At 34.1% G+C, this 23,730-nt stretch overlaps 1 protein-coding gene across 1 annotated transcript in view; it reads left to right on the plus strand.

The window, feature by feature from the left end:
- ATRNL1 (attractin like 1) overlaps window positions 1-23,730 on the plus strand; it is a gene marked incomplete at both ends in the record, with an annotated part of 422,440 nt that overhangs the window by 105,470 nt on the left and 293,240 nt on the right. Inside the window, 4 exons of the mRNA XM_079535698.1 lie at window positions 6,058-6,271; window positions 7,463-7,651; window positions 10,883-11,101; window positions 13,518-13,655. Of these exons, the coding sequence (XP_079391824.1) occupies window positions 6,058-6,271; window positions 7,463-7,651; window positions 10,883-11,101; window positions 13,518-13,655 (760 nt within the window). The remainder of the gene's footprint in view (window positions 1-6,057; window positions 6,272-7,462; window positions 7,652-10,882; window positions 11,102-13,517; window positions 13,656-23,730) is intronic.

Consider the following 23,730-nt stretch of genomic DNA (forward strand, 5'->3'; position numbering starts at 1 on the left):
TTCAGGATTAGGGAATGGGTCAGAGTGACATTTCAAAATAAGAATATGAATCTGCTTTTATCTTTACTTTATTTGATATTCTTGTGCTGAGAAAAGAAGGAAAATTTTCGCTACTGTTGACTGTTTTAAAGAACTGCTAAAACGGTATGAAGGACTCAGAAATTCTTGACTTTTCATAGCAGCAATGTGGGGCTTTGTAGCACCATGAAGTCCTTCTTCTAGGACAAATCTAGCTTCATTTCTTCATCAAGCTTTTGGAGTAATACAAAAGATTGATGTTTTGGAGAAACAGAAGGAGAAGATTGCCCATGTCTCTACATTCTGTCAGGAACTCTATCAGTATTTTTTCTTAATTCTGGTACTAAACTGGAAATACATAATTGCCTCCTTTTAAAGGATGAAGTTCACTTGATATTAAAAAAAGTGACAATGTGCAGACCTGTGCAATGAGAAATCAAAAACTGCTGAACTTGCAACTATATTCTAAAATGATGGCCAACAACTGAATTTGTCTAGTTTGTATTTTTCATTGAAAATAAATAGAATTCATTGAGAGAATGCCGAAGTAAACACGATGGATAGACAGCAGAGTTCACAGTAAAACAAAATAGTGCTTGACTTTTTTTTTTGTGCTGCTTTATTGACCCAGTAAGCAAAATATTAGATTCATGTATTTCTGCAAAAAAAGATAAAAAAACAACAGCAGTGTAAGGGTAATTAATTGTTTCTGATATTATCCTAACATGTCTATATTTTAAATGAACATACTAATTTAAAAGTGCAATTAGTTCTCTTGTGAGTTTACCTACCACCATGGGATTTAACTAGAAATAAAAAACTTCTTGCAGTTAGGCAATAAATTCTGAGAAGATTTGGTTTTGATGTAGTAAGCATAAACAAAAATGAGAATGGTTTAAATGATGCATTTCATTAGATTAACTGTTTGCAACTTTTCCTTTACTGTGCCGTTTTCAGGGCCAGGCATTCTTTATAAATCACTCTTGAGTGCAGGTTGTGGTTAATTAGTGAGCTTTGGATGGCAGTGTTATTCCTTGTTAGCTCCAAGTATTCTCAAAGGACTGCATGTTTTTAAGGCTTTGTTTTGTTTGCTTGTAGTGAAGCTGACATCTACTTGTTTTTTTTTTTTTTCTGAGTTGGTCTCTTTTTACACTTCCTAGCAGTCCATTTTACCATTGTGTTTGTAGAGATGTAATACATTCTTTCATTATTCAACCTCTGTATTGTTACATTAACTGTCCGTTAGTTCACCTCTTGATGAGCTAATTTCTTACTTTCAGAAAGGTGGGAGCTCAGCTCTCTTTGGATGCCTTGGGAAGGGAACATGAACTCTCTTTGTACACATTAACAAAAATAAAATGCGTAGGTACCTATCATAGAATAAATGCATACTTTCTTAACAAAAGCCCATCAAATGAGGTAGTAACTGAAAAAGATAATTTCTCTTTTTATAGCTCTTATTCTCATAAAGCAGTTTTTCACTGATAATGATGTAGAAAGGAATGCTAAGGGCAAGCTCTTCTCAAAACTGTGAATGGTGTGGGAATGCAAGCGTTAAGGGGCAGCAGTATTTTCAAGGCTCTGTTGTATGCTTTTATGAGGGCAAGGAGTTTAAGTGGTTCTTGAGAAGTTCTTAGAAGTTTTTTTGTAAGATACTGTGACACAGACAAAAAGAAAACAAATCAGAAGTGCACTGAGAACTTGCAGCAGAACTTAATATCCAAAATGAAAAGAGTTGAAAGGTGGAGATGAATTTGGTGATAATTTTTTTTTTTTTTTTTTTTTTTTTAAAAGAAATGCATGGTTGCTCAGCACTTTCTATGGTTATGAAACAGGGTAATTATATGCCTTGGTACTAATTGGCTATTCAGTAAAGGTAGACTTGCTCACTTTACTCATCTGCAAATTATTCAACCTTCATTTAGTTTGTGCTGAGGCAGCAGTAGAGCCTGAAAAATGTTGTGTGATAAATAAAAGATTGTGTTTGCTGTATATCTCGAAGCTACTTAGTCTGTCTTAAATCTTCAGAGTAAACAGTGGAATTAATGTGAAGTATCAGCTCTGTAGTTAATGGTACACAATCTCACTTTCTAACTTAATTCCATAATTACTACTCAGAAGAAAATTAAAATGTTAACTGTATAGAAAAAGAGCACATTTTTAAGCTAGTGATCAGCATTTAATAAAGGGATGTAATTACTAAAGCTTGTCTTATGTTCAACCGAGTAGGACTGTTGATGTGAGTACAAAGTGACATGAAATATTCCGTAGGACTGTGCCATATGATTATAATCTCGCTCTTGTAAGATGAAAACAAATCCCTGTCCCACAATTTTTCTCTGAGTTTAACAACACCCAAATCTTTTCTAACTTAGCACAAAGGTTGATTTTTCACTTAAAAAGTGTTTTGGCAAGTTCTTATCATTGTTATGAATGATTGTTCTATAAAAATGGATAATCCTTCACTTGTTGTATTACAAGCATAAAAGCATGGCTTATTAAAACTGGATGCTGGTTTTTAAAACTTGCCTAGAAAGAAATAGGTAAGGAGAGAATCATTTTTAGAAAATGGTTCCAAGGTTTTGATCATGTAATGGGTTGAAGTTATGGATTATGACTCTCACATTCTTGAGATATATCCAATTGCATTCCCCAGTGCGAGGTTAGTGTGGCCTATTACAAGCTTTCCCAAGTCAGACTTTACCACCTGCTGTACACTGCATTGCTTTTTGTTTCACTATAAAAATTCCACTGAGCTATACTTTGATCATTTCTTGGTATTTTTCCTCCTTCCTTTCTTCCTTTATCTTTTCTCTGACAACTTACCTAGAATGCTGTAATGCTATTGCAAAAACTGTAGTTGTTGTTGATGTGGTTTTAGAATGAATGGTATCTAATATGTAACCACGGTTTTCGTAGATACATTCTGAGCCCCATAAAAAAAAAAAATATATATATATATCCACTGATACATTTCAGAGTATTCTTTTTCTTTTTCAAATCAATTTCTCAATTTTAAATAGAAATCATTAATTGAAATAATTTTGAAATCCTATGAAGAGTAATTATCTGTCTTACACAGTCTTAAAGCTTTTTTGGTTTTTTTTTGGTTCAGTTTTTTTGTGGATGTGTTATCATGTAGATGAAAAATAGCTTTTAGCTTCTTTATGATTTTACAGCAAGAGAACAAAATGCTCAGTGCTAATGTCCAAAGTAATGACAGATTTTTGCTTGAGAAAATAACCATAGTTTGTAATTCTTTAGTGGCTTTTAAAGTAAAGAAAAATTTAGAGTTGTAAGTGGAAGTTCCTTCCTTAGATGCAGTTGTGAATCTTGATTAGAAGAATTGAAATTAAGATTATGAGTCAGAGCAAATGGTTAGTTTATGCAAAACAGTTTTACCAGGTAATAAAGCTCATGTATTAAGGAAGTGAGGACTTCAAATAAGCATGTTCATAGTTAATGTATAAAAATATAAACCACTTATTTTAAATGCTATTTTTTTTCCAATTAAGATAATTTCTTTAAGTTGGTTGAAAAATACATTATTAAGGCAAACAGGACAATTAAGTTGAAATTAGTTTGTCACAGCACACTGGTTATGGCAATGGGTGACCGTGAAAATTCTGAATTTTTTATACACTGTTTGCATTTTTCTGTTGGCTTTGACTACACAGCAACAGTCATTTTTGCTTGATGTTATCAGCACATTAACTCTGCTGTCTCTAGCAGTTTTTGACTGTAGTCCACCACATCATGGAATCATTGCCGCACAATTCAATATATGCTTTAAGCATGTCCTTGGAGCATTTGGCTGGCCTATTTTTCAGCCATCATCCTAACTACATGCCCAAAGCCACACAAGTGAGTCTGCAGGGCTTTGATATGCGTTCGATAGCATGCTAATCGGTGCCAGGCCTGTATTTAAACGTGTTGCAGAAGAGCCAAAGATGGTACATATGGAATTTGAGATATCTGGCACAATGGCTGTAGGTTGTCCAGATACTGCTGCTGTTAGGAATGAAGGCAACAGCTGTATGATATGCATTATTTTTGTTTGAAGTCTTTCATGTTTTTGGGGATGTTGCTTTAATCTCCTGTAGCTGCTCTGGCCTTCCTGATCCTCCTGATGACTTTATCATCACTTAAAGGGTTTTGATGCATTCTTACTCAATAGAAGAATTTCCCTCCAAATGTCACTTCTCCCTCTCAGTTTTCATTATTGGCCTGACATGTTTTTCACCATAGCTGGACTAGGATCTCTGTTTTCATTGAACTGATGCTAGGGCTTAATTACTTGGCAGTGTAACCAAAATTGTCAGTAATGTATTGAATGTGTTCTTTTGGCTAGAATCTTTCAGCCCCAAAGTAGGCATTTAAAGTTATTTTAGGTCTGTTTGTCAGCAGAATATCTTATCTACAGCCTTGACATATTCTGTACAAGCCTGGGTGCGTTCTAGAGAGGAATATCTAAAGCCATGCATAAGTACCTACAGTTTTTTGATGCATATGGACCGCATACATCTAGAGCAATCTGGGCGATTAAATAACAAATACAAGACTTATCTTTTGTCACCTTCCAGATGCCCAATGGTATGCATCACCACCCTCTTTCCAGTACCTGAAACCTGGAAGCACTCAGACACTTGAAATGTTGGTCAGCTGGGAAGCAGTGAAGTTATGAAGCCAATAGAGAAGTGAGACAGGAGAGCAGAGGGTGGAATTTTTGCTGAATTTTCCTGCTGCTGTTTGAGTGTTTCTAAGCATGCATCATTCCTTGTGGAATAGAACATTTCTTACTCATTTTCTAGTTTAAGTCTGTTCTTGCATCTGCAAGTCTGTTAGATGCTTAGCAGTTTTTATTTGATCATGTTTCAAACTGATAGGGAAGAAGAGGGAGAGGATACAGGGTACATAACTTAGGAAGGTGAGGAATACTAATCATATTCCTCCTGATTTTTCTGAAGGAAAATTTATGACCCTTCGTTTTTCAGATGCTGCTAATGAGGCAGAGGAAAGAGTTGAAGAATGCTCTGATCAGGTATAGATTTAAGGTGTCTGAAAGATTAAACCTGAGTGGCTGAAGAAAGATGTGAGATGATAGATGAAAGAACTGAGACACAACGGCAATGACTCTTGATTCATTTGTGAAATAACACATAGATCTGAAACCAAGGCAGTTTACCTTTAGGTATATTGTGGTGTTTTACCTACTTTGGTCTGTAAATTACATCAGTTGAGAACTGAATTCATGAGTAGATCAACATATTTTCTTTGGCGCTAACAACATCTGCCCTTTGTCTGGTACAGATGGTTGTGTGGTACTAACTCACCACAAGTGTTGCAGACCATGGTCTCTCTATAACTCTTCCCTATATTTAAATGGAGGTTGTTGATAACCACCTGTGGACAAAGACTACATGAGGAAAAATGTTTGCTTTCAGTATCTTGAGATTTTGAAGTGATAGGAATAAGAATGTTTTATAGATTTATCTCGGAGCAAAGGCCTTTTTCCTGCTTCTTTCTAGTTAATTGGGGGGTTGGACACGATGATCCCTGGAGGTCCCTTGCAACCCCTACAATTCTGTGATTCTGATTCTGTGATTTTGTAGTTGTACAAATAAGATGAAATGATAGTGAACAAAATTTGTGATTTAATGTTACTGATGCATCTTAAATATTTTTTGAGAACTAATGCTTATTATGGTTGTTTGTAGGATAGAAATCAAAAACAAAGGTATATTCAGTGTGTACTTACTGGCATTGGAATAATGGATGTATCCCTTTCATCTCTCTCTGATGTTGATATTGATCAATATCAGCAGTACAAATTTTAGAGGATATTTGTCCTGCTTTTTCCTTTGATTTCTATGAAGTACTAACTCCTTTGTTTTATCATCTATGTTGACTTGGCAATTGCTAAGAGTATCCACTGGACAAAATAGTTTTGAGTATTCAGCTAGGCTTATAATTTTTTATTGAATGTTATTAGTGAGTATTTAACTAATTACCTCTGATTTGTTTCATTATTCTTCACAGAAAATTTCACCTTGGGTAGGTTTACGCAAGATCAACATCTCCTACTGGGGATGGGATGACATGTCTCCTTTTACAAACACAACTCTGCAATGGCTTCCTGGAGAGCCAAATGACTCTGGCTTCTGTGCATATCTAGAAAGAGCAGAGGTGGCAGGTCTGAAGGCAAATCCATGCACTGCAATGGCAGATGGTCTTGTCTGTGAAAAACCTGTCGGTAAGCAATCTTTTGTACTCAGTTATTGTTACTGTAATGATTAGCAAGCTGTCTGGATTTTCACTTGGCTAAAAGGGATTATTGCCAATTTGGATTAAGCAATTACAAATCAAAATTTTACTTTTACTTTTTGAAAAGTATGAAGCTTTAATTGAGAAAATGAATAATATTCCTAAAGCAGCAAATATTTATTTGTAAAGTTGTGTACATAGCTTAGTCTACATAACACCAAAAGTCTTATAAGTTGGCTCTGAATTAGTAGTCAGTGTCAACGGGAACAGTAGCATTAAGAGTCTGTGATGATGTTCAACAAAGCTGATGAAGCTAAAAACAACTCGTCTTTTTGAACATTACTGAACGTTCCTGAACATTTTCATGATCTAACTGTTTTGTTCCCCGTTAGGTTTGTTTCTATCTAAAAAATTCTACAACAGATAGTCACTTCAGTCAGTTCTCAATACTTTGAGAAAGATGAAAAGGGGTTGACTGACATCCTTCAGTAAGATGACCCCCATTACTGCCTATCCAAGGAGCTTGGAAAGCTGGGAAGCTTTCTCAGTGCATTCCATTTCTTTGGAGTCCCAGTAGATAAGTTGGTAACCAACGTTAATGCCTACAGTCACAATTGCTCAGGGATGTCATGAGTAGGCTCCTGCACAGAACCCTAAATATTCTATGTGATTAGAAGCTGGACTCTGGCACTTTCAACACCTACTCATATTGCAATTTTTTCTCTGGGGGTTACTTACTCAAAATTTCTTTGTTTAAAGGTAGTTTATTTTAACCTTGCTTTATCAGAATTTCTTACAGCTGATTCTTGTTTTTACCCTTCACTCACTAATGAGAACTATAACTCCTTTTTAATCAAAAGATGATGCTAGACCCTTACCCTCTACATATTATACTTCAAATTAATGCATTTATTCTCTGATTGTCCCATATATTTCTTCATAGCTGTGCGGTTAAGCACACAAAACTCTTTAGATTTCCTTTTAATGCTTATTTTTTCACTGTCAATAACATTTTCAGTGGAAAGTAGCTACAATGTATGTAGCTACTACATACATACTACATATGTATGTACTATACATATATTGAATTTATATGAATATATATATGAATATATGAATCTGGTATTTTAGCTGAGACGTTGAACTTTTGTTCAAAATCACTATTTTTTGTTCTTTCTAGTTAGTCCCAACCAGAATGCAAGGCCCTGCAAAAAGCCATGCTCCCTGAGAACAACATGTTCCAATTGTACAAGTAATGGTATGGAATGTATGTGGTGCAGCAGTACAAAGCGATGTGTTGATTCAAATGCCTATATAATTTCCTTCCCGTATGGACAGTGTCTAGAATGGCAAACTGCAACATGCTCCCGTGAGTACCTTAATGAACAGTAATCCTATTAAATATAATGATGTAATTTTTTCCACTCGGAAGTATACCTGTTTGAATAGAATTGAACACTTTCACTAGAATTAAAAACAAATTCACATAATGACTTCATTTAGTTACTAATTTCAGCAGGCAGTATTATGTATTTCTAGATACAGGTGAAATATTTGTGTCTATCTTAAGATGAAACATATTTAATCTTTTGAAAGAGGTGAAAAGTGCTTATTGCTTTCAAATAAAGAAAAAAAAATCTCTTTTTTTTTTTTTTGATGACTAGCTGTATTGTGTGAGATGATGTCCATGAGTTGGAACAAAATACTGGTAAAATTGGAGACCTAATATTATAGACCTTAGGTATGACATCCAGTTACTAAATAAGGGAGGTGAACTGAAATTCTATTGTATTTTGTTTGTAGAGTCAAAATAGTCAATTTTCCTACTGTGCAAAGATAAAACAGTGATATAATAATGATGATAATAGTCTTGAGAATACTGTAACCATGGTAAAAGAAATGGTCTTAGTCTTCATTACATTCTAATTTGCAAATGATGATTATAGACTCTTGCAAATTACTTGTCCTCTCCATAGAAGTATAAAGAGTTCAGGCAGATGAAAGGAGGTGCAGAAAACTTTTTCCTGATGTGATGAGATAGGGTCAAGTCTGCAAATGTACAAGATGGCTCACATCATCCTTAAGATTTCTTACTTTGTCAAGCAGCAAAGGTATTCTCCAAACATCCCTTTTGGAAACACATTTCATCAGAAATCAATTCACTGCCTCTCTAGGAGAGAAAGAGACCTATTCAATGTACCTTTCAGTGTACTATTAACTGATGCTACTTTTTTTTTTTTTTTTAACAAGTCTGTGATGACTGTACCTTGTTAAGTTGAACACCAAGAAGTGCCATCATGCATCTGTGCCATATTTCATGTAGATGCATGAGCGATGTGTTTGGTGCTTTAGATTCTTGTCTCAGTCAAGATTGATTTGAAAAAAAATCCTCAAACATCTTCCTACAGAAGTCTGGTTCTTATTATTTTCACTAATTACTGTCCTTAATAACTTGATTAAAATATTGCCCACATGCGAAGGACTTCAGCACAGTGGGACTTGACCTTAATGTACAGGACTCGAGAAGCTGACCACTGAATGTGGAAAGTAATACAGGCAAATTTTTCTTTCAAATGAAACTATCCAAGCAAAGTGGAACTTGCAGAGCCTGTATTACTGTTTTGAGACAACAGCATAATAATTCATAATATTCATAAAATGTATTGATCCAGTGCAATGTTGACCTGTTCTGGTAAATTTTCATGTTTAGTAGAATTTAGTTGTTAATTCAAGTTCGGCATGGACTCGAAATAGGGCTTTGTCCTCTAACCCTAGCCATCAGCCCTCATTTAGTCTAAGAATAAAGAAATAGGATCACTTAATTTCTTGTCCCATATACGTGTGTATTAATGATACTGTAACTAAAGATTAAGCTTTTTTTTTCTGTCCTTAAAAAACTTAGTTTTACAACTTAGAAAATGTGGATGGTGAATTGTGGCAAAACAAAGCGTGATTGAAAATTTAGGGATAAAGTAGACAGAATAGCACATGAGTAATGCTTAACTTTTAGATGTGGCATACATTATGTCAGTCCAAACTTGTAATTCTGTTGTGTTTCTGTAGTATTTGCACATCATGCAGGTTCTTTGAGGAATACAAAAGAAAATGTTTTTTATTTATTTGTCTTTTTTTTTTTTGTGTCAAGTCTGTAAAACTTAATGTTAAGTAAGCCAAATGGAATTTGATATATGCCAGATCATTATTATGAGTTTTGTATCAGAATATGTTTTCTATTCAATAAATGAAAGAAAAACAGGACTCTATGTTCATAGGCTGATTTATTTTTTTTCAGTCTAAAGCATTAAACAAGAAGATTACTGTATAACTGAAACATGATTCAGACTCTCTTTCAGACTAGATTTTAACTTGAAAATTCTATTAGTTAGATTTATTCTTATTGCTGCTGAGGTAATGAAACATTAAGTGGATTCTCTTGTCAAAGAGTAGTGTTTCTACTGGAAGAATAAGATGCGAATTATTATCTTTAAAACCAAACACCTCCACTTCCTGCCCTACTATCCCAAGTAAAAAAAAACAACTAAGCAACAAAGCCAGCCAGATGGACAAAAACCTCATTCTCTTTTATTTTGTTTAACGATTTATGAGTTTTGGGATGTTTGTTCTGGATTGAAAAGAGATTTCACACAAGCATACGCATTTTAAAAATTATCCGTTCATATCAGTGAGACTGAATTTTCGTATTTTGGAAGGAAAATAAAGAATGCCATGTAATTGTTGATGTTTGGTCATTTTAATATTTGTTTGCCGAAAAGTTGCATTCCACACTTCCCGTATTTTCTGCCCGCTATGATCTTTGACTGAATAGCTGACAGTAGAACACCCTTGGACGACATATGGAATTTCAATGAAAAAAAAAAAAATCTTCAAATATCATGTTTTTCTAAAATCATTAATTTATTTAGTTCTTTTCAGTTTTTCAACTGAAAATAAAATTTTGGTTTGAATTTGAATTACCACAGTTTTTTTTTCCTCTTTTATTATTGGCCTTTTCTTGAAGTCTAAAGTATTTCTATTGGTCTAAATAGAATAATAAATTGGTCTTGAAGTCTAAAGTATTTCTATCTGTGCAGTCTACATGAGTATGTTTAGTATATTTGCATTCTATGATATATGTTAATAATAAACACAAAATATATATTTAACATAAGATTTGAATTTGGATGAAGATGTGAAATTTTGCTCTTCTGTGTCATTATCTTTGTTGCTTTGTGGTATAATGACCATCTATAGTATATTCTGTGATCTTCCATGTTTAGACTAAACATGGAAACATACTGATAAATTTTACTGAAATAGTTGAATTTGTGCCAGAAAGTAGAAATGCAAAATTATTTATTCCTGAAATGTTGTATAATCCTAGCATCTAGTTTAACAAAACAAAACCAAACAACAACAAAGCAAAGGAAAACATAAACCTGGTGTAGGGAACCTGCTTTGGCAGGGGGGTTGGACTCGATGATCTCTGGAGGTCCCTTCCAACCCCTACAATTCTGTGATTCTGTGATAAAAAGAACACAGAAACAGAAAAGCAAACAAACAAAACTTCTCTTACATTAATACTGTGTTTCATCTAAAAAAGCTCAAAACTGCTCTGGACTGAGGACCTGTGGACAGTGTTTGGAACAGCCTGGCTGTGGGTGGTGCAATGATCCCAGCAACACTGGAAAAGGTCAATGTTTGGAAGGATCATCGAGAGGTCCGATGAAACCTGTTGGCATGCATTCTACTGAAATGGTGCTTGATGCCACTCTTTGCCCCAAAGAAAAAAGCTATGAATGGTCTTTTATCCAGTGTCCAGGTAAGGTCTGCTGATTTATTGTCCAATTTTCTTTAGATTTTTTTTTTTTTTTTTTTTTTGAGTAACATTTCTGAACAGAAATTAAGTTTCTCTGTTTAGACACACTAAATGAATGTATTTATTTGGTGGAATACAAATAATATGTTTATGGGATGGATGGTTTTCCAAAATGCTCCCTAATTAATTTGTCTATTTTGTCTCTGTCTAGAGCATGCAAATTTGCTTGGTTTTGTACAGATTTGTGTGTAAAATACACGACTTAATCAAAATTACAATTTAATTGCAAATTATTTCTCACCGATTCCATCCTTCCCCCATTGGAAATTCAGCGTATGAATTTGCTTCAGCTTTTATGCTGTTCTAGCTAAGAAATCATCTATAAGCAACTGCTGATGGCCAGGAGCATGAGCCTCCTGCATCTCAGCTGCTCACACTGAGCTTCAGCTGGCTGTGGGAAAGCACTGCAGGATCGTGAGTGTCTGAGCAGTGCTTCCAGTTACCTTTTAGACCTTGAGACTAAATTGTGTAGTGCTTTTATAATATCGGAACACTGAATTTAAGCCATGTTGATCTGACTGTAGTACTTGAAGTTCATTGGAAAAGATATCAAGTGCTTTAAGACAGTGGAGGTTGAACTGATATGGCCACACAAGGGCAGGAGTAGTGCAGGTAGCTGGAAAGCACGCAGAGCTGGACAGACTTCCAGGGGTAACCTGCAATAAATGATTTTTTAAAAGATGACTTTATTTTTTATTTTATTTTTAGAATAAATGGTACAATTTTACTATAGTGTTACTTTTCCGGTCTGTATTCCTACTGCTGGTAAATATGGAAGCTGGGGCTTCTTTGAAATCAAAGGCTTTGGTACATGCAGCTGTGTTTGCTCCTCTGGGTACTTCAGTTTTTTTTTCCAAAGGCATTTGTATAGATTTGATTTGAAAACAAGCAAAAAACTGTGCTCTTTTTTTTACTTTTAGGCTCATTGGCTTGCAATCTATTTATTTATTTATAAGTCTTACTTTAAGTCATTCAGTGTGTGAGAAATACAAACAGAACTCATGCAAAATAGAGCTGCAATTCATAGTATTTTCTTTTTCTGAGAAGGCAGTAAAGTGTGTAGAATACTAGACTGTGTGCAGAAAGGCACTACAAAGTTGTCTAAATTCAGCATTCTTTGGAAGGTAAAAAAAATTATAATTTCTTAAGAGATTTAGCAAACAAAAAAACAAACAACAAACGAAAAACACCCACTCTTATTTTCCAGTATTACAGAAATACTGGATACTTGTTTACAAGATTTTATAGCCATGGCTACAGAAGAAGAGATTCCGAACTTTGAGGTTGAACAGTTCCTGAGCCAAGCCTGGCAACGACTGTAATTCTAAAACAACTCCAAAAACTTTTAAGGCATGCAGTGAGAGCCACTTTTACTTCTAGCCAAAACACCAGTCAATGTGACATTTAGATTAAAAATCCAAATTACAAAAAGAGTAAACAGAAATGATCTTACTGAGATAGCTGCCCTCTGCTGAGTCTACTGACTCCTCACCAGTAGGGGATTGGCAAGTTAGACATAATCTGACACTTGATAAGCTTTGGTAATTGACACATTGCTAATCTGCTGAGTGCCATGAGTTGGAGGTCTCACTGCAGAGAGATTGTCTTGCTTTCAGCCAAGGCCTAACAGTGGGATTGATTGGTTCCAGCAGAATTCATGTTATGGTTTTGCTTGCAGTAGCGATTGGTGCTTTCTGAGAGTCTGTGGGGCACTGGAACATGGGAGGAGTGTGGTGTTAGAAGATCAGTGGTCTTCATTGTTATTGCTTGTCAAAGAGCTTAATTAGGCTTTCAGGGTCAAACATAAAATATTTATGTAAGATTCCAGTTTCTTCTACTTTCACCAAAGTCACACTGTGTAGATACTAGAGATGTCTGAAGTGGTTCTGATGCCTTAAAAAAAATATCTCCTAGTGTGCCAAAGCCAATGAAAGGACCAGAACTGTTAAAAATAAGATGATAGGTGTTTAATTTTTTATGTATGCCTTCTCTCACCAGTGAATACGGTAATGAGTAATTTGATTTTCTCCACTGCAGTAGCATTTCAGATACTTCATAAAAGATTGCGTGTAGGTATGGTATCAGTGAGTGATTTGTGGACTCTTAGCAGGTTTTCTAAGGGGCTATGCAGCATTTTAAAGCTATATAGGCTGGATTCAGTCACGCCAATAAACTTTCTAACAAGCCTTAAGCTCAAAGTCACCCTATTATCAACTATATATAATAAAATATATATGTGCTGATGATTAGTCAGGATTAAACTCATTGGATTTACATTTTTCTGCATTTTGTAACAATGTAAGAATGATTTTATTCCAAAGAGCAATATACTAATGGATTTGTAAATGTTGTATTCTAGCTTGCCAGTGTAATGGCCACAGCACCTGTATCAACAGTAATGTTTGTGATCAGTGTAAAAACTTAACAACAGGAAAACAATGTGAGACATGCATGCCAGGATATTATGGAGATCCCACAAATGGAGGACAGTGTACTGGTAAGTTCTGCTGGCATTAAAAAAAAATATATTAAAATAAAAATGTATATAATAAGAAATCCACTTTCCTTTAAAGATTAATTGCTGATTTGATGCCAGATACACTGATCAGATAAATTAATTCAAAATCTAGATTAATATTTTTAATAGCAACTTTGCATTTGGAATCATTGTTTTGCAGTTGTCACTTGATCTGCATGCTCTAAGAATGAGGCTGTAATTTAAAGATGCTCTCTCAGGCAAAGGTAGAAGGAAACTGTTATGTGGGGAACGTCACCTACATGGTGGTACTTCAGAGAAGTATCATTTCGTTGCATTTAAGCAATCCTCTTGTAATGAAGTACAAATGAAATTTGGTATTTAAACATGCTTAATAACACTCAATTCTGTAAATATGTGATGCTCATGGAAAAATAATGAATTCAACAGATCAGCAAGTCTTATTCATGCAAAGTTTGGACAGTCTGATTTAGTAGGGACTGTATGTTACTCTAACCTTTTCAATCTGTTTCTTTTTATAATTTCAACATTGGAGAATTCTCCTTGAAGTGAAAGAAATTGAATGATAAAAGTGTTTGTTGTGTATTGCTGTAGGACTTCTTTTTTTTCACTTGCATGAGTGATTTTGAAGTTGACACTAACTCCTCTCTTTATAACTAAATGGGAGTGTGGGAATATTTTTAATATGAAAATCTATTAAGATAGTTGAGATTTAATATGATAGGCAGTCAGACACTTTTCTCCTGCAACTCTTCATCTTTGATATTGGTGTTTGTTTAACTGAGCCTTTATCTTGAAGTATATTTATTCATTTAAAGGGCTCACTTGTTCCTCAGCACTTTAACACCCAGTCAATGCATGAAGCTGCACATCTGGTAAACTTAAGCACAATATATTAGAAATGTGTTCAAGGGGATGGAAAGATTAATGCCTGCCCCTACTGACAGTTGCACATTTTTCTGGTGCTTTATGAAGCTTTAAATAATTCTTAATAGTTCTCTTATTTCCTGAAGTTGACAAAATGTTCTTTTGCTGTCTATAATACCTTTACAGCAAAATGACTTATTACTATGGCTTTTATTCTTCAGGGATACATTAGCTATCTAACCAAATAAGCATTCCATCACCTTTAGTGAATTATGTGTCTTACAATAATGGCTGAAATCAATTTATAAGGCTAGTAAAATCGTAAATTTTGTAACTTGTTTTTTCAACCCTAAATAGGAGTTCATATATTAGTAGATGTGATTTTAACGGGAGCTATTTAGTGTAAGGAGTACTTTAAAAATAAAGATAGTAATTATTGTGAAGCTTTGTTTTCATTTTTATTATCTATCTGTATTATATTTTGAAGTATAGAGTCCATTAAAATTTACACTAGTTTAAGTCTTTAAACCATTCTGATGAATGGTTAGTTATTTCGGAATTAGTTATTATAGAATGGTAGTTATTATGAACTATTAGATATTACTATTGCTTTTTGTGATAGCGTCCAAATTGTGGGCAGGGATTTCTGCGGAAACAAATATCAGTATAAAAATATTAGTATAAAATGATCATCTTCCCTTTTCTTGGATTTAAGAGGGCTTTGGACCAGACATCGTCATGCTCCTCTCCTACTTCGCTGCTTCCAGCTGAGTTTCTGGTTGGACCTTTCCAACATTTCTCCCTAGTCTCATCCTTCCTAAAGAATACCTCAGAGCTGATGAGGTTTTCCTTTTAGGATTCTGAATGAAAACTTTTAAAAGGAATGATCTTGCAGTACTACAATATTCTTCCTATATTAAATTGCTATAGTTACATGGGTGTGACTTGATTATCAACTGGTGAACAGTTGAAGATGGGAAAAGATGTTGTAACCAGTGTCTCTAATTGAGAGACGATGTAGTGTACAGTGGGAGAAAGCCTGAATATCTTTCTCAGTGTATTTATATACAGAATAATTTATTTTTCCCTACTGGTCTCACAGAAGTACTTATGTATTCTGTAAATTCTACTGTTGTACTTATAGGTAAAATTCTGCTGCTAAAATCCCATTTTAGGTACAGTTTAGAGGGTATGGATATCAACATTATGTAATAGGGAATGTTAAATATTGATGGATTTTTTAAAAAATAAAACAGGCCTAACTTTAGATGGAAATGGAGATACTAGCTTGTTCTCTCAGTGATTTGTGCTCATGTTATGTTTTCTTCAAGGTTGTACTACATATTCTTGAAATGCACAACAATTTTATGTACATTCTAGAAAAAGCAGAGTAGGATTCGTACTAAAGACTGCAATGTGAAATAACAGAAGAAAGCAGTATAAGAAATTGCTTGAAACAAATTTGTGTTGTCTTGGCAAAAAATGTTGAGCATTATTTTCAAACTTATTAATCATCTACTTGCTTGACAACGTTAAAAAAATAAAAATACTCTAACTGCTTATCATGTTGTCATTTGCTTTATGCAAGATCTTTCTGAAATTATTCTTTAAATGTATGAGATGCCAGGAGAGAGTTCTATATACTAACACATGACACATACTGTGAATATATAATACATTTAATAATAAGATAATGTAAGCTCTCTGCTGTATTGCCATTTTTCATAAGGCGATAACATCCCGAATAGTGTTCAGTTTTCCCATAATTGCACTACTATTGCTGTTGCTTTTACAGTAGGAGTGAAGCTGTGAGTTCCAGCACATTGGGAACATTGTGTTTTAACTCCCACTGCTCTCTCTCTGATCAACCTTAAAAGACATGATGTTGAAAATGCTAATGAGCCTTTTGCAAAATCCTCTTACCCAGACAGGCTGCATGGATAAAGTTTAAGTGAGCCTGTAGTATTACAGGTCTGTTGTCATCTCTGCTGTTGTACAGTTGAAAATTTCAACATCAAACACAACAGCTTCCTCCTCGATTTGATTTGTAATCATTCTGTTCGAAAAGATTTTTATCAGATTGTAAGACTATTAATTAATGTAAGTGAATGTGATTCTTGTGAAAGTGCACTGGGTTGGTAGCATCTGCTGGAGCCAGGTGAAAGGTCTGGGTACCTTCCATGTTCATTTAGAGCCTGGAATGTGAAGGGAGGGCACAGCTGTTGTTCTGCTGTTCTGAAACATCTGTCTTGGAGAGAGAGAGAGAGAGGGAGCACCTTGTGCATCGTCTGCTCTTTTATGCATTGTGTAGCTTGGCACTTTTCTCTTGTTTTTATATAAATGCTTCTATATAGCTATGACTGTGTATATGTGTGTATATACATACACCCACATATACAACTCTGAATTTTTATCATATAGGACTTAAATTTCAGATTGAGTTCCTAGCTTTAAGGTATCTTGAAGAGGATGAGCTTATCCAGGCAGTAAAACATTTATCTAGAAATAATTTCTGATTATTTTTATTTCTACTCGTTAAAAGAAATAAAACGTATTTGTTGCTTATGAGTACTTATGAAAGGTTGTATCTTTAGTAACAGAAGGGAAATCCATGTTGTTGAAGTTCTGCTACTCAAAGCATATGATCATTCTGCTGAGTAGCTTCTATTGAGTGATACATTTTTTGTAGAAGAGTCTCAGGAAAGGCAGAAGTCATTACTTCTGGTGTCTATGAAAATTAAGAAAACGTTAGACTCATGGCAGGTAATTGCAAATGTCCCCTTGGTTCTACCTGTGATAGATAGCTAGACTTAGACGTTGCTTTTCCTCTGGCACTGTCTAACATTTTATAGTTCAGGAATAGCAACCTTTGCAACACTTAACATTTTCTTTATGATGGTCCAAGGAGCAGCTGCAATTGAAAGATCCAGTCCTTTCTGTCCTGAGAGTCAGCTGAATCAAAACTATAGTTCCTTAACACAGATGAAACCATCGGGAGTCAGAGCCGGCTAACCTGTGTGCTTTTTGGGGAGTTTAGGTGTCAGACTCTGAGGAGTGAGTTTCGCTCCCAAAACTGTAATCCTGATGTCTTAGTACTGAAATCTCATTTTGTAACCTGCCCTTGAAGCTTTCTCAGCCACTGAACTCCATCACTGGTATCACTTCCAACATATGTTAACAGCAGTTTTCAGCAAGGAACAGCCATATTGACTGTCTTTTTAAGCAAAATATGTAGGAATTATTATAAACTAAGATAATCAAAGAAACAAAATATACAAACTTCGTAAGACATTTTAAAGAAAGACAAGGAATCAGTCATTTCATACAACATTTACAAAATTATATGCATCTAGTTGGATTAAAATTATTAAACTAGTTTAAGTACTTGTGTTCATGTCTTTGTTTATTTCAATTGACTTTTTCTGCTACTAAGAATGCAAGGTGATGAGGTGCTTACAGGCATGTATTTCATTTAAGCTGTAGTCGTAGTTGGTTTTAATAGCACAAAGGCTGCTGATCTTAGCCATTAATTTAGTGAAGAATGACTTCTTTTATTTCTAAATAATACATATGTCATGTATTATTTAGAAGAAAAAGACAGATGTTCCTAGTTCAAATTAATATAACAAAATGAATTTCTATGTGCAATGATTATGTGAAGAAATCACAAATTTCAAATAGAACATCTTAATTCTGGCCCTCAAGCAGTCATCAGTCTTTCCTTCCATTGAGTCTGGTGATCACATAAAATGGCTTCTTGTAGTCAGGCAAATTAAACTTAAACTAGAGTTAAATAGTTAGTTTCATAATAAATTAGACATCTCTTTTCATAATAAATAGCATATAGATTATTGTTAATTGACTGAAAAAAAGATGCATTTTTAGTGTAGGCTTTCTCTTTTATCTACATTTTCAAAATGAAGAAGGCGTGACGTGTCCAGCTGTGTGACTTCAGTTATTATGAATAGGGATCCTGTAGTTTTTGATCAACTGTAGTCTGGTTTGTAATTACTGCTGTTTGATGCTTTTCAGCTGGTTGTGATAGCAGCAGCCAGTATTGTACTAGGTTTGTGTGTGCGTTCACAGATGTCCCTCGCACATAGCACAGGCCTAAGAGGAAAATACCACGTAAAGTGGTAGAAGATATTTACTGTCAGGTCGTGTTACTCTTTGAAATATTTGTTCCTGTTTCATAGTGACTGCCTCTGCGCAGTGCCTGCAGATTGGGTATTTTTGCCTAATGTTGTACACAGAGGTCAGCACCTGCACTGTTGTAAAACTGTTGGGGCACAGGAATAAACTCTGTCGGTATGTAGTGTTTGGATTATGGGTTTTTATTGGAACTCATGTGGAAGTGATACTCAGTGTTTAATATGATATTTGAAAAGAGGTGAGTAGATGAACCCTAGTATTGTAGGCAGCTTTAATTTTGGTCTTCTACAGTGGAGTCTGGAAACTCAAGTCCTTTGTAAAGTAGGACTGAAAATAAGGACAAAATACTTCCAAATATTATTTGCCGTAAAAATTAACAAATATTGAACACAATATCTTTGACTAGCTACAGTAACAACATCAAAAGCATTTTCTGCTGTACAATCTACAGTAGAATTAGGAAGGAACATGGCTTGATGGGAGTTTTGATGCATTTAGAAAATGACATGGCAACTTGGAATACAGAATTTTTATTCAGTTTTTCTGTTCAGCCATTTTGCTGTCTAGTGTATAGAGAAATGTATTTATGGAATACACTGATATTTTAAAGATCTTATTTTTTGGCATCACATTGCTCAAATTGTGAAGGAACAATATTCCTGATCTGTACAGTAAAAAATTGCTAACATCTTTGAGTATAGACACTCTGTAGTCATTCACTTAATCAGCAGATATTCAGTTGATTGGAGGCTTATGATACCCTTCCCAAGACTCTATGTGAATCAAGTCATTTTGTATAAAAGTGAATAAATGTTGCAAATTAGTGGAAAAAGTCTACAGTGTAATGTACAGATTCACATTGTAGTAAGTCAGACCGTCTCCAGTGCTAGAAAATGGAACTAAGTTTTAAGAGATATGCAGTTCTACTTTTTGTCATGTATCTTTGTTTCAGTATCTTTGAGTTGCTTTTTCTTTCTTTTTTTTTTTTTTTTTAGAAGTGTAGAATGGAGATAATTTTGCCAATTATGATTATTACAGAATAAACACACTTATTAACTAAAACACTGGAATTTGTTTTTAGTAGTAGGTAGAAGGCTTACTGCCTGTGAAAGATAATAACATGAGATTGTTGCACAATAAGATATTCAGGAGAAACTCTCAATATTACTTTTTGTAGAGAGTTTGTTAGAATAAGCACTTTTTAAGACCTTTCCACCAAATGTGATTTGAAAATTTATTTTATTCCTGTAGGATCTTGTGAATCTTGTTTATTGAACATTACTCAAGATAATCTGAATACAGAGTGAATAAAATGCCCATACTTGGGTTTAGCTATGAATTTAAATGGAATTAAATCCAATCAAAATGTATTCTAAGTAAGCAGAAGAAAGGCAGAGTACCATAAGAAAAAGTTAGTTGAGGAATGATGAAAAACATCATGTAAAAAAATTCCTGTTTCAATTTTCTTTGGCTTTGAAGCAAATTATGCTAAGCAAGCTTTTTCAATGTAATGTTAATCATTGTGTATATATAATTTTGTTTGTTGTATATTAAATCTGTATTATAAAGTATGATTTTCAACAAAGTTAATGGCAAATTAAAAGAAAAAATTTGAGTAGAAGTTGGAACCTTTTTGTAGATGCATTTGTATTCTGTAAACTAAATTCAAAATAAACCTTGCCAAAAAAACCCTCAACAACCAAAACCCACAAGTGATGCAAAAGCAATCACTCAGCTACTGCCAGAAGAGGGCTAATACTCAGTCTGGTAATGATCAGCTCCCAGTGCCCATCTCCTGCCCTACCCATTTTTTATTGCTGAGCTTTTAAAACATCGAGGAATATGGAGTGGCAGAGATGAAGCACCACGAACTCCCATTTCCTGTCTGTCTTGGGGCAGAAGGCAAGAATTTTTCATTTTGTCGTTCTCTACCTACTCTGTTATTGATGGACAATAAATGAAATTATTCTTCCCCAAGTCAAGTAGGATTTTCCTGTGATGAGATTTTCATCTTACTTTCAATCCCTTTCTCCCTGAGGAGGAGAAGTGAGAGATCAGCTTTGTGGGGAGATGGTGACCAGCTGAGGGTAGCTCATCACAGCCGAATATTTCATCATGTTAACCTAAGCTTTTTGGAGGCCTGTGATGCAATAATATCGGAAATAGTAGTAAAAAGTGTAGTAATAACTTGTGCTATCTTTATCTGTTTAATTAGCAGACTTTTGTACCTACTCACTATTTAAGCATGAAAACTCAAGAGTTAATGATGCCTTATTAGTTTTTTATGTATTGTAGAAATACAATAATTTGATTTCTTTATCTCTGTGTTTATCTGTTTCTCAAAGCTTCTCAAGTCTTATAAATGGTATTCATGTCCTCCTGCATGTCATTGCATAACCTAGTTTCTGGCAGTGATGAATGAGTTCCTTTACATTCTTACATTTTCATATTTTAGTTTTACATTGTATGAATTTATTTTTATATTTATGCCTATTATTTAAAATCAGATCAGAGATTACACATCAATCAGAGGTATGACAGTCAGTCAATCCCACTATAACAAGAAAACGGAGTTGCTGGCTTGAATCCCTACACTCGAGTATGGTACAAGGATATGAAGAGGCAAGAAGTTGTCATGCTTAGAGGTGGTTATTCCAGTCCATAAGGCTCTTGAAAATGTCCTAGGCTGTTGAAATAGTAGATTCTTTTAAGGCTATCAAGTCATTTATCATTTTGCAACTGATAGAATGAAGATTTCAAAAAACTGAAACTCCTGTAATGGCATTTCTGTTTGATTGCAGTTAATTCTGCCTTCATTTCCTGAGTGGTAAATGCAATACCTTACAATGGCAGACAACATTTATTTTAACAACAGTTAAAAATTTATTTTAACAACAGTTATTTCAGAGGAAAAAAAAAAATGCATTAAAATGCATTAAAAATCAGCAGTATTTTATACCTCCTAATGGCTAATACAGAAATGATTAGCTGACTTCTTTACATTTTGTTCCATTTTTTGTCTGCTAAAATTGTGTAACACATTTCCCTTCTTTGGGCTTTTATCCTGAATGACCAAATACACACAAACAGTTGCAATCACCAGTTGTTGATTTTAGTTGTTTTTCTTCTTGGATTGGAATAATTTTTTTGCATTTAAAGCCACTATGAATAGTTACTGAGTGGTTTAAATTGTTTTGTTTTTCATGCTGCCTTACAATAATCTTTGATTTTTTTTCTGTTATAATTTAGGAAGTTATTCCCTTAGAGAGGGAATAAGAGTAGTCTTTTGGCCAAAAACTTCCTTTCATCAAATTTTCAAAATCATTAATATAGAGGCAGCTATTTTTTCTGAGATTTTTTTTTTTTTTTGTTAAACTTATGAAGCCTCGGGTATCTGAAAAAGTCTTGTTAACCACATCTCATAGAGAGCAGAAAACAATGAAAGCATCCAAAATTATCAATTTTTGTCTTTCCTTAATAAGCAAAAAAAACTAACAAACAAAACCACAAGAAAACAAAAAATCCTTGGATTTTAGTTTTTACTAAAACTAGTCTTCAGTCTTCCGCATCTGAAAATACTCATATTTCAGCAGCCCTAATTTTAGCTTATGTATTCATGTGAAAAATCTCTTAACAATCAAGTAAAAGAAGAGTAATGCAAGAAATAATATTTTTTAATCTTGTAGGCATGTGAAAGAAACATATCAAAATATTTGCATGTTTGAAGAAGCAATGCTACACATCTGATGCAGAATTCTATTTTAGACCTGAATAACAAAACTCTCTATTGAACCCATTGTGAAATTGAATTTGAAGGCTATTTGTAATAATGTATTATACTTTATTTAAAAAAGAATGAGTGGCAAGAATTAAAGGGAAAGCCATACATAGGATATGTTAATTTTTCTCCAAATAAAGTACTTTAATTTTTCCATGCAGAATATTTCAGTTTACATTTAAAATAAGTTCATATTCTTCACAGATTAAAATTTGGAAAATAAAGTTGATACTATTCTGTGAGTTCTCATGGAACAAGATATAGAAATTCTGTATTCTATTCCCATGAAAATATTTAAATGGTATTAGCATGAAAGAAACACAACTAGACACTCATTAATTACTTAAGACTGTTCAGTTAATAACTAGAAAAATGGTCTTTTCGTTCAGTATTAGTCTTCTGTTTTGAGTTTTTCTTATTTATAAAAAAAAGTTATTTTTAAGCTGCTTTATAGTATTAGCTGCTGACGATTAAAGACATTTATTATGATTGTTTGAGAAGGATTTATTACAAATGTTAAAAATTAAAAAATCAATTCAATTTTAGGGGTACTTGCTTTAAACAGAAGCAATAACGAAATACAGGTACTGCAGAGTGATGTTGTCAAAGTGTAAAAATGGATTAAGAAAAAATGGAGAAACTTGTCATTGGGTAGTGTTGGTTTAACCAAAATACCTTTCAGTTCCTGGAAGAGAAAATAAACTTGTTTCCTGCTTCCTGGATGAAATATTTAGCTAAGGAAACTTCCCTTGTTCTTTCTATATTGTTTCATTGCATGTCACAGCATTGTTTGTCAGGAAACAAATAGTCACCTTACTGGTAGCCAGATCAGCTTGGTAGTTTTAAGCCACGGTCTGACAGTGTTTTGCTGTGACTGTAAACACCAGAAAAGAAGTTAATTCACATTCAGGTTTGGGCAAATTGTTTTTTTTTTTCTTTTCTTTTTTTTCTTTTCTTTTGAATGGGACCACGAGCATTCCTGTAACTGCTCAGAACAGATACATTCCTGGGTCTGTTAGGGAGAGTGCACTGCAGTTGAGAGAAGAAATTTGGTGCGTATTGAAAAAAAGTACCATATTCTGAGGAGTGTCTAATTTCACAAAATATGTCTGAGTGACTGGGAATATTTGTCTTTTCCAGAACAATATTTTATCTAGTGTTTATTTAGAAAATTGACCTAGATTTTATGCATGTTGGGGATAGCTGACCTTGCTTTAAATGATGCTGTATGTGTATTATATAAGTGATTTTAATTTTTGTAGAGTTTCTGCATATCAT

The sequence above is a fragment of the Tetrao urogallus genome (assembly GCF_951394365.1).
Source record: "Tetrao urogallus genome assembly, chromosome: 5".
NCBI lineage: Eukaryota > Metazoa > Chordata > Aves > Galliformes > Phasianidae > Tetrao > Tetrao urogallus.